We start from the raw sequence: 13,210 nt of genomic DNA, 5'->3' as shown, positions 1-13,210 counted from the left end.
CAGCGTTGTGAATATGAAATATGGATTCGAAGCATTCAAAAGATGTATGTATTGGTCCAGTAGGTCAATATCGAGACCGGTATTCCTTACTCGAGGTACTTTCTACCATGGCGTCCTATGATGCCTTGGGTCAGAGCTCATCATGACATGAGAAGACTCAAATTTCCGAGCTCACATTCTCAATCGACGTTCGCTTGACGTGCGTCCGCGAGTGCCATTGATCAACCACCACAACAAAAACAACCACCATGGAGTCTAACTCAAAAGTTCCACGTCGAGCAAACACCTTCTACCCTTCGGGGCTATATTGAACCTGTCCTCCATCTCCATGTCCCACTCGGTCATGGTTTCGTTGAGCGTCAACCTGACTTTTGTGAAGATGCGACTCGTGGCGATGTACAGTTCTGCTCGGGCCAAGTTTTGACCTATACAGTTTCTAGGTCCCAGACTGAACGGAGTCAAAGCCGCATTCATATCTTTTAGTTTGTCGTTGCTACCGGCGGCGTTTTCATCGACAAGCCATCTTTCCGGCCAAAACTCGTCTGGGTGAGGAAACAAACTGGCGTCACGGTGGTGGACATAATTTTGCATCCCGACAAAAGCACCGACAGGTAACAAGTACTTGTCGACACTGACCGACTGTTCGAGTACGCGTGGCAAGGTCGAAATGATGGTGGGGTATAAACGAAAAGTCTCCTTGATGACCGCGTTGAGAAAAGGGAGGTCTTGAAGTTCGCCGAGTGTGTGGCCGGGCGCGGCGAAAAGTTCGGCCCGCAGACGTTCCTGGCGAACTTGGTCCCTGGCCATCGAGTACAAAAGGTAGGTGAGGGTGGTGCTGGTGGTTCCGGACCCGGCGAAAGCGATCGACATCATCTCGTCCACCAACTCGGGTTGGTTCAGCCTGCGACCCAGAAACCCGTCGACGTTCATCGTGGCCGGAGTGGCCATGAAACGTTGTCGGGTGTCTTGGGCAGCCTCGTTGGCCTGAAACCCTTCGACCAACGCGCTCGTCATCTTCTCCCACAGGTCCCAACCGCGGTACGACCGGCCGACGAACCCGGGAAGGTGACGGCCCACACCGCGCTGGATGATGGGAAGCGCGGCGCGAACCTGGATCGCCACGGCGCTCGAGTCCATGGCTCGGAGGTACGTGAGGGAGTCCCCCGCGGGGCTGTCGCCGTAGTGTCGGTTGAAGGCGCACTTGAGGATGACCTCGAGACTGAAAAGGCCGTCGAGGAGGAAAACGTCGGCCGTGCCGTTTTCCGAGGAGACGATGCGCCGGACCAGCACGTCGGCCTTTTCGGCGATGAAACTCTCATTCTCGAGGACCGCCTGCTGGCTGAAAACGGGATTTTGGAGCTTGCGTCGAGCAGAGTGTGCTTCCTTGCTGTGAAAGGTGAAAATGTTGCCCGGCCCGTCGTTGGCCAATTTTGTGTCCTCGTAGAAATGGATCGTCTTGTTGCTGGTCTTTTGGCTGTAGATGGACCGGTACGCCGACCAGTCAGAGATGGAAACCTCATTGGTTCCGATGCGAACGACCGGCCCGTACTTGTCGTGCAGGCTGCGTAGGGTCTAGAATTTTTGTAGAGGAAGCCCGTGAGTACAAGCCAAAGAATTGAACAGCAACAGGAAGGGGAAAAGGGAGAGATTCACTGACTTGTGCTCTGTGTAATCCTGCTTGAGCAGGTGTCATGTACGACCGGAATATTCTTGCAAGCCACGGCCCGGGAACAGGCGCCAGAGGATGGAAGAAGGCATTGTAGATGGTCTGAAAACGAACCTGTTAGATGTTTCTCTCATGAAAGAAGAGACGCAGATACGAAGACACATGTCAGTTGCCGTACTTTTATGATGGTGTTACCTATGATGAGGATAGCCAAAAGGCCGAGAGCCGGAAGTACTGGCTTCTCCATCACGGTGTCCAAGGACAAGCGATCTCTGAGAAGTTGCGCCATCTTGTTGATCGAGCCTGGCAAGCTGAGATACAGACTGCTGTTGCTGCTGCTGCTGTTGCTACTGTTGTCCGTTCACGTTTTGGCTTCAAACGTGGTAGAAGGGGAAGACAAGAAAGAAAAGTCAAACACCCACCCACCCCGTCAACTGGAGGATTTAATCATGATATTTCTGCAGTGAATACTCCGTAGAGACCACCCACATCTCGCCGGAGCAAGTTCATGTTGGACGCGGCTCCATGATTCCTCGTGGAAGACTTCACATCTGGGCTCGTGCAAAACCCAACAGTCCATGGGGTTCGAGGGTCACAGTCCCACCTGGCTGTACTGTATGAGTGTTGGTTGACCATAGACAGAGGAGCCGGAAGGCCACGAGGGGGGCAAGTACCAGAGTAAAAACAGCCAAGTACGAAGTAGATACTCCATTTCCCCCAAGGACATCACAGTATCACAGTACATGTGCACGGTATCAAAAGATGGAGGGTTTGGGGTAAGTTTTCGGGACCCCAGTCAACTTTGTCTCAAGTCGTGATAAGAGACTCCAAAAAGCCGGGGTTCGCTTAGATAAGGTACAAAACCCACCCAGGTACTCACTCGGGCGTGGATACAAACAACAAGGCTGTGGGAGAGATTCAAGGACTCACCACTGGCGGCACTCCCCTCAATACAGGCAGATGTATCAGATATAAAAGGGCTCGTACCTTTCATGGTTGCAATTTTCGAGGGATTTATTTTGCAACTTACTACACTCGCATTTGCAGTGCCGACAACCTTTTGCCTCTTGTTCCAGGACTTATCTTACCTTTGTGTCGTAGGAGAACTTGGACCCAACAAGATCTGGTCTTGCTAAGAAACCATTCGACGACTGACTGAAGTATGGTCCTAGGCTTGCAATGACCAAGATTTCACAGTCGGTCGTCGATACAATACTCGGAAACCTTGTAGGTAAGAGAAGAGGCTCCAAGTAGTAGTCGACCGAGTCATGGCACGCTTGGACGCGGGCACGGGCAAAACAACAACTCCTCGGTCGACAGCGATAGCGAGTAGAATCCAGTCAGGAAGAAGGACTCTGGATGTCAGGCATGCCATGCAATGGAAAATACGTCGTCATCTTACCGAGTACGGCATGAATTGATGATTCACTCAATGGTCCTTTTGGCTGACTTGACAATCACTGATTGCTGCCTCTGACGGGTCCAGCCACGGTGCCTTACGAGCGATACGAGAAGCAGTGGCTGTGAGCTGCAGCGTAACTTCTAGCTGCATCAAACTGCGGCCTTGATCTGACAGTTCATCCAGCCACCTTGTCTGCAATTATTCGTCTTCGTACTCGTCACTGCACGGTGAGTAATATGTCAAATACTCGGACGAGGTACTGGTGGGTGCTCGGAATGAAATGCCGTCCTGTACTCCATAATGACCTATAGAATACTCCGTATGCTCTGGTAATCTGATTCTACCTACATTTGGACCCCAAGGCTTATCTGTCTGACAGAAGCGAGCCTTGTTGATAGGGAACAAGCGGTATGAAGTATGTTCTGCGAGATTGCGGATGGCTGATCCTCCGAACTCGCTACTGAGTACGGAGTGCAGCAGAGCACCTTCAGGTACGAGTTACTGCGAACCAGTGTTGCACTTTGTAACCATTGATCGCATGACCTGTTTGGAACTTGCTCGGCTAGGAAAGCGAATGCAAATCAAGAGTCTCTCGCACTCGTAGTTCAAAGCAAGGCCCGAGGAGAAAGAGTTCACAGGGCGTGCATAAAATCCTGGGGAAATTGTGCTTCACGGAACCGGGTTTAGCATGTGTATACGATCGCCATCGCAGGCGCAGTTCCCATGATCAGGTGCATAGCGCCGGCAACGCCAAGTGCCTATTAGTCGCTAGAATACTTACTCGTACTCGACAGTAGACCCGGGTAGGTTACTAGCTGGTTTGACCTTTTGAACGGCGTCAAGACTGTTGATGAGCTGTTCGGCTACGTCCGCTAGGGGGGGTTGAGTCTGCTGATCAGAGATACCTGAGTGCTGTACTCGTACCTGGATGTGAATCAATCATAAGCAGCAAAGAATACTCCGTAGTACAGGTGCTAATGAAGCAAACAGGGACTCAACTAGGCTTTTTTGAACATTCCGACTCGCTGTACTCCATCCTGTACGCAAAAAAAATCGGTTTGAACGGCAACCAAGTACAGGATGCTCGGACTTTCGGTCCGTTACGAACAGTGGACATAGGGCTCCCTAATGCTTAGGCCCGCCGGAAACGAGAAATGCCCAAATTTGAGTTGCGTGATTTTTGATTCATGGGCTCCTCATGGCGGGAGAAGGAGGGTGCAGTACAATGTCTGTTTCATAGAGTGATCGCGATCGCGATCGCGCGAAGTTTCTGCACTGCTAACGAAGAATTACGAGACGACATCGTGAAAAGTCTACGGGCTTCGAGCCTTGGCGGAAAATACTCGGCGGACGAAGTCTCCATTAACAAGACCAGAAGAATCTTGAGCGGAGCGGCGAGAAATCCTTTGTCGAGGGGCAGTGGCGGTGGTGCAGATGAACACTCGTACTAGGTACCTGTAGAGGAAACACAGTATTGTATTGTCGATGACCCATGCCATCCGAGGAAGCAGCAGCGGATGGTCTTCCCGGTATGAAGGAGGAGGGCAAGACCGCCTGGCAAGAACCTAGTCGACAGGGAGAAGGGTGCATGATCGATCAGTTGATCAGGCAACACCAATGACAGCGACTGGCCTGCTTTAGGAAATCTGCCTAGTTGAGATGCAGAATGTGAGCGGGCCAGGCAGAGACGGAGGAGTACAGTATGACGCCGATTTGTCCTCTGTAGCCTGAGATGTTCGGGCGAAGGAGCATGTACGAGCTTCCGATCCCAGTATTTGTTCTCCGTCCTCTTAGGGATACCTCGCAAGCGAGAAACAAAGGGCAGCAATCCATGATGACGGGACAGCAGGATGCGGAGTGACCGTGGAGAGCATTACCAGGAAGCCAACGTCAGCATTTCTTGGGTGCGGACAGAGGCCATCTTGGTACAGTACAATAATACTCCATACTGAAGCCACAATCCTCCATGGGGTTTGGCACGGCAGTCTTGGGACAGTACCTAGTACTTTTCACACGGAAATGTTTCAGAACTGTTCGTCCCTGGTCTTCTGAGAATTTGCTCGGGACGATTAATAATGTGCCTCAGTACTCCGTAAGGGTTCGCAGCCTGGTCTGATGAGCAATAATAGTACTCATAGTGGCTCGAGTGTTGGGGCCTCGGGCCGGCGTGTGGCTTTTTGGGATGGACACCTGATTACTCGATACTCGATGCTCGCAACTCTAGAGGTACCTCGTTCTGTACCCATGGGTGCATGGGTGCCCGTTCTTATTTCTCCCAGCCACTGGAATTTCTGCATTGGGACCCTTTGGGCAGAAGTTTGCACAGGCGCTGAGTCACCGCTCTTCTGCTGCTGCACGGAAATCTTCAGGCATCCATTGCATTGTCGATCTAATCAGACCAGTCGCCGTGCTCATCACACCACCCCTCTCTCGCCTAGTAGTTAAGAAAGCTGTCTACTGCAGCCTATGTACGGAGTAGGCAAGCAGTCCTTCATAGTGATTTGTCGTTGGACCGGCGACATACTGTGGTATGGTCCCGAGCGCGGAGCTATCAAACAAGCATTTCAATCTCGATCGCACACCTCATCGTAGTCTTGCAATTTTTCAATGCCTTTTGTTGTCGGGTTGCGAAATGAAGCTAGCGGCTATGAGCGTCCGGATGCCTGTACGGAGAAATTATTTTTTTCATGACGGTGTGTGATCCCAGGTGGGCCGGAAGATACCAGAGCCTCAAGGACTTTTGGGTTTTCTAATGACATCAATGAAAGCCGGTGCCGGCGCCCGCAACAGCCGCATTGGTTTGTAATGTTTAGCAAAGGATCAATTGGGCGGGGGGAAACGAGCATGAATTGATCATGATTTTGCTGTCGGATCAGGCAGCATTTCCGCAATCCGGCAACACAGGGTCCATCCTTTGTCATCCGGGCGTACCTAACAGGACAGGGGTGCGGGCGCTTCAATAACAAGCACGGTTCTGACATGGTGCTACTGTCGCTATTGCGAGTGGTGAGAACATCATTCGACGGTGGGGGGGTTGTACTGTTTCCACGCTTTGCCATAGATACTGTAACCAGGTTCGATGTGCTGTACTGGTGTGATGGGGCCCAGTATGTTTGTGCGTCTAGTCGGTGTGCTGCCTGCAATATACAAACATGCTTGTTACAAGGTTCCTACTACATAGGTAGCGAATCCTCGTATACTCGTGGACTCGGATCTTGGGGTGGGTAATAGAGTGCTGACATTCTACGATTTGGTGACATAGCGGAATGGGCGCCATGGAATGGAAAGTCGTCGCAAGGCCACGGCATGAGGCTCGTTCGCTGGTACGGAGGGGCGTACTCGTTACTCCGTAATATTGTAGTCATTCATACCTCCCTAAGGCAAGCAAGTAGTCTCTGCTGTCAGAAATTGAACATCCCAATGGTGCCGGGTTCCAGCAAAGGCCGATTTAATGCCCTTGGCAAGACCCTCGTTCCCCGGTCATCCGCCAATCAAAACGCCGGGTCCGCGGCCTTGCCAAACCGCCTCGCTCTGGCATCTTCTTCTCTCACGGCGATAACCACATGCATATTCTCTCGCGCATCCGACAACTCCGGCCGCTGACCTATTCGTCCGCTTTTCCTACGCTGGACTCATGCGCTCGCTGCCTTCGTGTTCCGATGGTTGGATCCAGCAATGGAAGCTGCCTTCTATGGCCGAGCTCTTTAATAGTCCTCGCGCCTTCGCGTCGTTGGAAATGTTTCCTGTCCATCTCGTCCCATACCTAGTACTCGCATAATATCCTCTGTACCGCATTTTGACCTGCGCCTGGTCGCGACTCATTTGCTATCCCCTCTTCGTATAGATAAACATCCCATCACTCGTTGTGACTACCCTTCCTCCTCAGTCAGAACCACGTCATTACCACGGTCGCTTATCCCCCGCAACGCTTTGAGCGAGCCTCGTTTCGGTTGAACGTACTGAGAGGGTGAGAGTGGCCTGTATAACAAGAAAGAGTGTGGTTCAAACCAGTACAAGCGCACGGATGGTGGTCTCGAGGTATGCAGTCGCAGCAGTGCTGCTTGAACTGGCGGCACAGACGGTGGCTCATGGCGACGATGAGCAATGTCATGGGAACATGTGTGACATGAAGAAGCCAGACTCTCATGAAGGTGCTGGTGCATCCAACAACCAGGCTACGCCGAGTTATGCTTCTTTGGGTATGCATGGAAAGATGATGCTGGCACACATCGCCCTTATGGTTCTCGCATGGTTTTTCATTCTGCCAATAGGTAAGTCGGTCAGTCATTCGCAAGAAAGAGAGAGGTTAACAAGGGACAGGCGTCATGTTCAGCGTTGCACGGTCCAGATATGCTTTTCCCTCTCAATTCCTTTTCCTCGTCGTCAATGGCTTGGGGGTGTTGTGTGGGACGATGTACAATATCAACACTCCGGACCTGTATGAGAATAATGCTCACCACAAGATTGGTTGGATCGCAACGTGGATTGTGACAGCTCAGGTGATTATGAGCCTTCTTTTCCACTACTCGGGCCGGGGCAAACAGACCGAGATTTTCACCTCTGAACGACAAGCATTCTTGCCCATTTCGACGGCGAACATGGCTCAGCACAACGGGAGCCCGTATACGGATGTTCGGTGGTCAGGGGACAGCGGACAGGGTTCGGAAGCGTCCACCGCCCTCAACAGCCGAGATGCTTCTCCCACCAAGCTTCTGCGCCGAGGCACTGACGACAGTTTCGAAAAGCCAGAACCGGAGCCACAGGATGAAGATGACGAGGGAGATGACGTCCCAGTGGCATCGCGGCATCGGGCTCGAAAGGCGTGGTTGCGCATCAACTTCATCGACAGATATCTCTCGTCTCGTGTGCCCAATTTGCTTTCGGCTAAAATTCTGGGGGTGGTCGAAATTGTGTACGAAGTCATCGACCGAACCATTTTAATCCTGGGCTTCATCGCCCTGACGACTGGAGGGGTAACCTATGCTGGCATCTTTGTAAGTCATACCGGGTGCAGTTTGCCACTAAGGCGGATTGCGGTCAAGTGATCCCAACAATTGGCTGACCATCACGACAGAGAGGAAGCAACATCTTCAACGGTCTCGCACACTTCATCAAAGGAGGAATCTTCTTTTGGTACGGACTACTGACGCTGGGACGGTGGATGGGGTGCTTTGCCGATTTTGGCTGGGCGTGGAACATCAAACCGGCCCGCAGCGAGGTGGGCCAATGGAAAGCCCGTCTCCCATCGGCTGAATTCGTCGAGTCCTTTGTCATCTGGCTCTACGGCTGTACCAACGTCTTCCTCGAACATCTTGCTGCATGGGGTGGTGAATGGACTGCGCAGGATCTGGAGCATGTCTCGATCTCCATCATGTTCTTTGGTGGAGGCCTAGTAAGTTTCTAAATAATATTTTCTGGCGTTTTGTCAAACTGTCTTCTAACCTGATGAATAGATGGGAATGCTCGTCGAATCGAAGCGTGTTCGAAGATGCCTCAATACCGTCGTGGACAGTATGCCAGCTCGAACGGAAGTGTCTCCGGACGAAGCGCTTGAACTGCGCACCCCGCCCAAACAGTATGGGACCTCTCTGAATCCCATCCCGGCCTTGATCATCCTCCTCCTTGGGATCATGATGTCCTCTCATCACCAGAGCTCAATGACCTCCACCACGGTTCACAAACAATGGGGTAACCTTCTCGGTGGTTTCTCTGTTGCCCGCCTGGTCACCTACGTGATCATGTACATCTCACCACCCACATCCGTCTACCCCTCCCGCCCTCCAACCGAGTTGATCTCGTCCTTCTGTCTCATCTCTGGTGGTCTGGTATTCATGTCCAGCACTAAAGACATTGTCGCCGCTGTCGAGGGCGCCGATCTCATGGCCATGTTTGTCTTTACCGTTGTTATGGGCTTCACGGCCTTTATCATGTCCTACGAAATCTTTGTGCTGTGTCTCAAAGGTTGGGCCGCTCGCAAGGAGCTCAAGGCAGCTCAGAGTTCAGTTCGATACTGAGCCCCTAACAGAAAATAACAGAAAATCTTCGCGATGGTTGAATCATCGCATTGGAGACGGGAGCAAAAGAGGAGGTAATCACACACTATACCCAGGGTTTTATGTTTCTCACGATCATTTCTATTTTACGGCCGGGGAGGCGGATCCGCCGTCTTGCCGCCTACGAGCACTTTCGTTGTTGACGACATTGACGAATTCCTTCCCCCCGACCTGGTTTATACATAACTCGTATGAGATGGGGGCACGGGTTTCTTGGTTTTCTTGCACGATACCCCAGGCGCGATTTTATGCGTCTATGCACTCTCTGGTCATTGATACCCCCAAAACCTACAGTACGGCATTGCTTAGGTATAGATAGCTGCTCATGCTTCTTCGACTACCAAGAGGAAGTTGATTATTAATTCAGATTCAAATGATATTATAACCCAAAATATTGATATATGAAGTATGACTGCTTTTGTAGTTATCTACTTAGGAGTTGTACCTCGTGTATTTAGGGATGTTCTTCGCTTGACTTGTGCCAGGCCGCTACAGTACGAGCACGAGCAAAAAATAGGGGGTTTCCATGCAGTCCCAGTACAGGCTCCGTCTCCGCAAAATTGGGGGAAAGTGTAGGTACAGTAAGCCAAAGAGCCATGTTATCCGACTTTCCTAACGAACCTCCGAGATGTGAATTACTGCAGCTGCGTCAACCAAGAAACCGTTCTGCTGTTATTACCACATTTCCTAGAGAAAGTCCAAGTTTGATGATGGGTTGTATAGAGAGAGGGTCTTGTCATTGATCAGTGGATTTTCTTCTTCTTCTTTCTCTTTTCTCTCCGAAATTCAAGATACCTCCCTATAGCAGGTGACCTCGAACACTTCAACCGTCTCGCCACCTTTTTTTGGTTCTTGTCAGCACGAAAGAGTCGTCGTGTTTTGTACAACCACCGACTACGAGTATTGGGTTTTGGGGAGAAGGATTGGTGATTCGCCAACCACCGACCACTGACCGCATCGGTTACCACACGCGCGCACGAGTACAAATCTCAATCACGACCGAGACCGCAGAAACCCATACCGTCGAAGGACATTTCAACCCCCCCGGGGCTGTCCCTTGTAAGGAAGAACTCGAGACAGACGAGACAAAAACATAACAATGGCGGTGCCACAACAACAACCACGAATATCTACCAACAGCCTCCCTTTACCGAATGCGCGATTCTTCTTCGTCAACCCATCCCGCGTACGATCCTACCTCCTCCGCTTGCCTCTCTTCACGCGACTCATCCTCCTGGCCATCGTCGCGTTCTGGTTACTCGAGCTCCAGACCGTATGGAGCGTCACCCAGTGGGGGGCCCTGATCCCCAAAGAGGTTGGGTTCGGGACCATGTACAGACTCAACACTTTTCCCTTGATACACATGGGTTTCTTCCATATGCTCATGGACACGATATGTTTGGTCCCGCTACTGGAGAGGTTCGAGGCCGAATGGGGGACCTTGACCACCCTGGCTCTGTTTATGGGTCGTAAGTCTCTCGACCCTTTCTCTTTCCCTGTGCCCGTCGGCGCAAAAAACCCAAGTAAAGCAAAAAGAACAGTGACGATGGTTTGGTACTTGGTTTTGGGAAAACAAAAAAACTGATCACGAGGTTTCAAACAGCTTTGGGTCAAATACCAGCAGTTTTATACTTGATATTTGATGGGTTGATTCTAAGAGACAACACTCCAGTACTTGGGTCGAGGTACGTTAACGAAACAAAACACGTCACAATGCACCTGCTTCCGGGTGCGAAAAGAAAAAACGAGCAACAACAACAACTGACTTGGAAAACCCGAACCAAAATAGTGTCTGGGTGTTCTTACTCCTAGCGGCCGAGTCGATCAAAACGTACCGTGCGAATCCACATATAGAGTACGTTCTTTCTCTCTATTACTTCGGGAACAGTGTTTTCGCTGACACAGCCAAAATAGGATCTCGGGACAAAAAATCCCAACGTGGATTACACCGCTCGCCATCGTGGTCGTTACCTCTGTTCTGATACCAAACACTTCATTTCTAGGACATTTGAGCGGTTGCATTACTGGCTATTTGTGTGAGTTTTTTTATTTCAAAACATGCGACCCCAATCGTGAGAAACGGCTAACAAGTGCTTCTCTTTACAGGGGGACTGGGATATATACGATTCCTGGCACCACCGGAAAAGGTCCTTCGTTGGATCGAGGGCAAACTCAACCTCCTGGGCAGACTACCTCACTATGTTTCTGTCGACCAAAAGACTTATGGAAGATATGGTGTTTTACCCACGAGCTCCACGGCTGGACCAGGTGAGCATATGAGTCCAATTGGACTGGGTTGGATCGGAGGAGGCTCTGGCTCTGGCGGACAAAGGCTCGGCCCCTGAACTCGTGATGCTGCCTTTTCAAGGGCTGGAATACAGTATAGCATAGTATATTATGGCATGGCATAGCAGGACAGGGCATGATTTGGACGTGATCTATTTGGATACGAAAAGGCATTGCGGGCTCATTCTCAATTCTTTGTATGATCCCTCTCATCGGGCAACTCGGCTCGTTCTCCGTCACTCAGGCGTGCAGGACCTTCGCCATCTGGGAATGGCTCATATTTATCGATGAGATAATACATGTCATCGAAGGCTCTATGATATTGATCAGCATCAGCTTCTCTCTCACTTGAAGATGACTTGTACTAGATACTCTGACGTGGAACAGGGAAATTGTCACTCACCTCTGTCGGACGGCCTTGCCTTGGCCTTGGTGGTTCACCGAGTACAAGATGTTATAATAGATGCAGTAGAGTCGATTCCGGTCGTCCCATTCGTTCCTTGGCTCACTGGGTGCATAATGCCGAAGGTATGTGCGAGTGTAAACACGGTTGTGAATTTTGTTATAATCACATCTCCAGTCTCCAATCTCGAATTCATTGTGCGCATACATGACCGCGGCATCAAATAGGTAGACATTCCCCGTCTGGTACGACGTCCCGGTATTGCCCTCCCAGAGATCTCCATGAATCAGACATGGCTTCACCACACGGCCGTTCTTAGTGAGGTTATCCAGCAGATGTGGGATGACGTGCGAAAGGAGGCGTTGTTCGAGCACGGTCAAGGCGTCCCAATGTCCATTTTCTGCGTCATCTAACTTGATGACATTGCGGAGAAGATTGCCGAAGAAAACCGTCCAGTTGCTCTCCCATGTTACAGCTTGGGGGTTACAGCCTTGACATGTTGTGATATGGAAGCCAAACTTGCCCGTTGGGGATGTGCTTGTCTTATGCAGCTTCGCGAGCTTGGTGCAAAACTGATTCGGCTCTGGTGGACGATCAGACATGTCGATGAATTCCGATATGAAAAAGTAGGTCTCCGGTGATGGTCTCGAGAATTTGCCCCAAGTCAAAGGTTTGGGTACGAACTCGGGCATAGTCCTGTATAGTTCAGACATGGAATTGAATTCGCCTTCCATCATCAAACGGCCGGCATCCCCTGCTGCGCACTTCAGAAAATATGCCATAGCAGTACCGTCAGCCGTTTTCACGTTCAACCTGGCAGTAAGAGTCCATTTAGACTGTCCGAATCTGTTGGCAGAGAGGAGCTCGGTGCCAGGTGGCAAGCTGCTGAGAACATTGTCGTCGACTGGAAAGTCGCCTGCGAAGGGTGCGGAAAAGGTCGTCTGATGCTCGACCAAGGTACGGACTGATTCAGCCATTTCAGTATAGAGTCTGAAGAAACGTGGATATCTCTACCAGCCGACTGTATATTGTCGAGGTGGGCTGAAGGGAAGTGCTGAAGATATCTCGTATCCAGAAGAACCATTAAGCGCGTCATCTTCATATCCTCATATAGTAGCATGAAGAATAGCGCCTGATGGCGTCTAGCTGACCCTTGACTGCTAAATTGGTATCCGAAAGGGGGCCAAGTGTGATTGGGAAGAGCGACACAACTTCTTCAGCCAGAATCCCAACCGTCATGCAGTTGGTAAAGGGTGTGAGACCGTGGCGGTTGGAATGCCGCGTGCCCCGTTCCCACCGTCGTGAGATTGGCGGGTTCGGCTAATGAGGCTTAGCGGCAGCATTAGTCGCCCAAAGGCTCGTCCCAGAACTCTCTTACGTCGTATGATTTGATGTCGACT

The 13,210-nt window shown here is 51.0% G+C and overlaps 4 protein-coding genes across 5 annotated transcripts; 2 read left to right on the top strand and 2 right to left on the bottom strand.

Annotated features, from left to right (window-relative positions):
* Nucleotides 1–28: 28 nt before the first annotated feature.
* Nucleotides 29–2,258, bottom strand: PV06_10448 (uncharacterized protein). Its single transcript, XM_016412002.1, has 3 exons — nucleotides 1,845–2,258; nucleotides 1,658–1,768; nucleotides 29–1,572 (listed from the first exon to the last, which is right to left on the bottom strand). The coding sequence occupies exons 1-3, from the start codon at nucleotides 1,953–1,955 to the stop codon at nucleotides 256–258; spliced, it is 1,539 nt and encodes a 512-aa protein (XP_016257622.1). The 5' UTR covers nucleotides 1,956–2,258; the 3' UTR covers nucleotides 29–255.
* A 4,431-nt stretch (nucleotides 2,259–6,689) lies between these two features.
* Nucleotides 6,690–9,515, top strand: PV06_10447 (uncharacterized protein). The gene is made up of 4 exons (XM_016412001.1): nucleotides 6,690–7,339; nucleotides 7,389–8,062; nucleotides 8,143–8,460; nucleotides 8,522–9,515. The coding sequence occupies exons 1-4, from the start codon at nucleotides 7,093–7,095 to the stop codon at nucleotides 9,080–9,082; spliced, it is 1,800 nt and encodes a 599-aa protein (XP_016257621.1). The 5' UTR covers nucleotides 6,690–7,092; the 3' UTR covers nucleotides 9,083–9,515.
* A 59-nt stretch (nucleotides 9,516–9,574) lies between these two features.
* PV06_10446 lies at nucleotides 9,575–11,837 on the top strand. 2 transcript variants are annotated; one of them, XM_016411999.1, is made up of 5 exons: nucleotides 9,575–10,590; nucleotides 10,725–10,806; nucleotides 10,911–10,976; nucleotides 11,036–11,157; nucleotides 11,228–11,837. In XM_016411999.1, exons 1-5 carry the CDS (start codon nucleotides 10,221–10,223, stop codon nucleotides 11,464–11,466), a joined length of 879 nt encoding a protein of 292 aa, XP_016257619.1. In that variant the 5' UTR covers nucleotides 9,575–10,220; the 3' UTR covers nucleotides 11,467–11,837. The 2 variants fall into 2 exon arrangements, with proteins under 2 accessions (XP_016257619.1, XP_016257620.1); XM_016412000.1 differs by having other exon boundaries at nucleotides 11,036–11,837.
* Nucleotides 11,374–13,047, bottom strand: PV06_10445 (uncharacterized protein). The gene is made up of 2 exons (XM_016411998.1): nucleotides 11,811–13,047; nucleotides 11,374–11,721 (listed from the first exon to the last, which is right to left on the bottom strand). The coding sequence occupies exons 1-2, from the start codon at nucleotides 12,785–12,787 to the stop codon at nucleotides 11,595–11,597; spliced, it is 1,104 nt and encodes a 367-aa protein (XP_016257618.1). The 5' UTR covers nucleotides 12,788–13,047; the 3' UTR covers nucleotides 11,374–11,594.
* Nucleotides 13,048–13,210: the final 163 nt, after the last annotated feature.

Source organism: Exophiala oligosperma, assembly GCF_000835515.1.
Source record: "Exophiala oligosperma strain CBS 72588 unplaced genomic scaffold supercont1.13, whole genome shotgun sequence".
Lineage (NCBI taxonomy): Eukaryota > Fungi > Ascomycota > Eurotiomycetes > Chaetothyriales > Herpotrichiellaceae > Exophiala > Exophiala oligosperma.
Note: the sequence above shows the minus strand (reverse complement) of the source record. Positions and strands in the feature narration are given on the sequence as shown.

Coding starts and splice junctions, on each gene's coding strand:
- PV06_10448 (XM_016412002.1), bottom strand. CDS start 1,955: ATGGCGCAACTTCTCAGAGATCGCTTGTCCTTGGACACCGTGATGGAG. Junction 1,769..1,844: donor TAGGTAACACCATCATAAAA/GTACGGCAACTG, acceptor GTTCGTTTTCAG/ACCATCTACAATGCCTTCTT. Junction 1,573..1,657: donor CAGGATTACACAGAGCACAA/GTCAGTGAATCT, acceptor CAAAAATTCTAG/ACCCTACGCAGCCTGCACGA.
- PV06_10447 (XM_016412001.1), top strand. CDS start 7,093: ATGGTGGTCTCGAGGTATGCAGTCGCAGCAGTGCTGCTTGAACTGGCG. Junction 7,340..7,388: donor GTTTTTCATTCTGCCAATAG/GTAAGTCGGTCA, acceptor AACAAGGGACAG/GCGTCATGTTCAGCGTTGCA. Junction 8,063..8,142: donor TAACCTATGCTGGCATCTTT/GTAAGTCATACC, acceptor CCATCACGACAG/AGAGGAAGCAACATCTTCAA.
- PV06_10446 (XM_016411999.1), top strand. CDS start 10,221: ATGGCGGTGCCACAACAACAACCACGAATATCTACCAACAGCCTCCCT. Junction 10,591..10,724: donor CCTGGCTCTGTTTATGGGTC/GTAAGTCTCTCG, acceptor GGTTTCAAACAG/CTTTGGGTCAAATACCAGCA. Junction 11,158..11,227: donor TTGCATTACTGGCTATTTGT/GTGAGTTTTTTT, acceptor TTCTCTTTACAG/GGGGACTGGGATATATACGA.
- PV06_10445 (XM_016411998.1), bottom strand. CDS start 12,787: ATGGCTGAATCAGTCCGTACCTTGGTCGAGCATCAGACGACCTTTTCC. Junction 11,722..11,810: donor GGCAAGGCCGTCCGACAGAG/GTGAGTGACAAT, acceptor TCAATATCATAG/AGCCTTCGATGACATGTATT.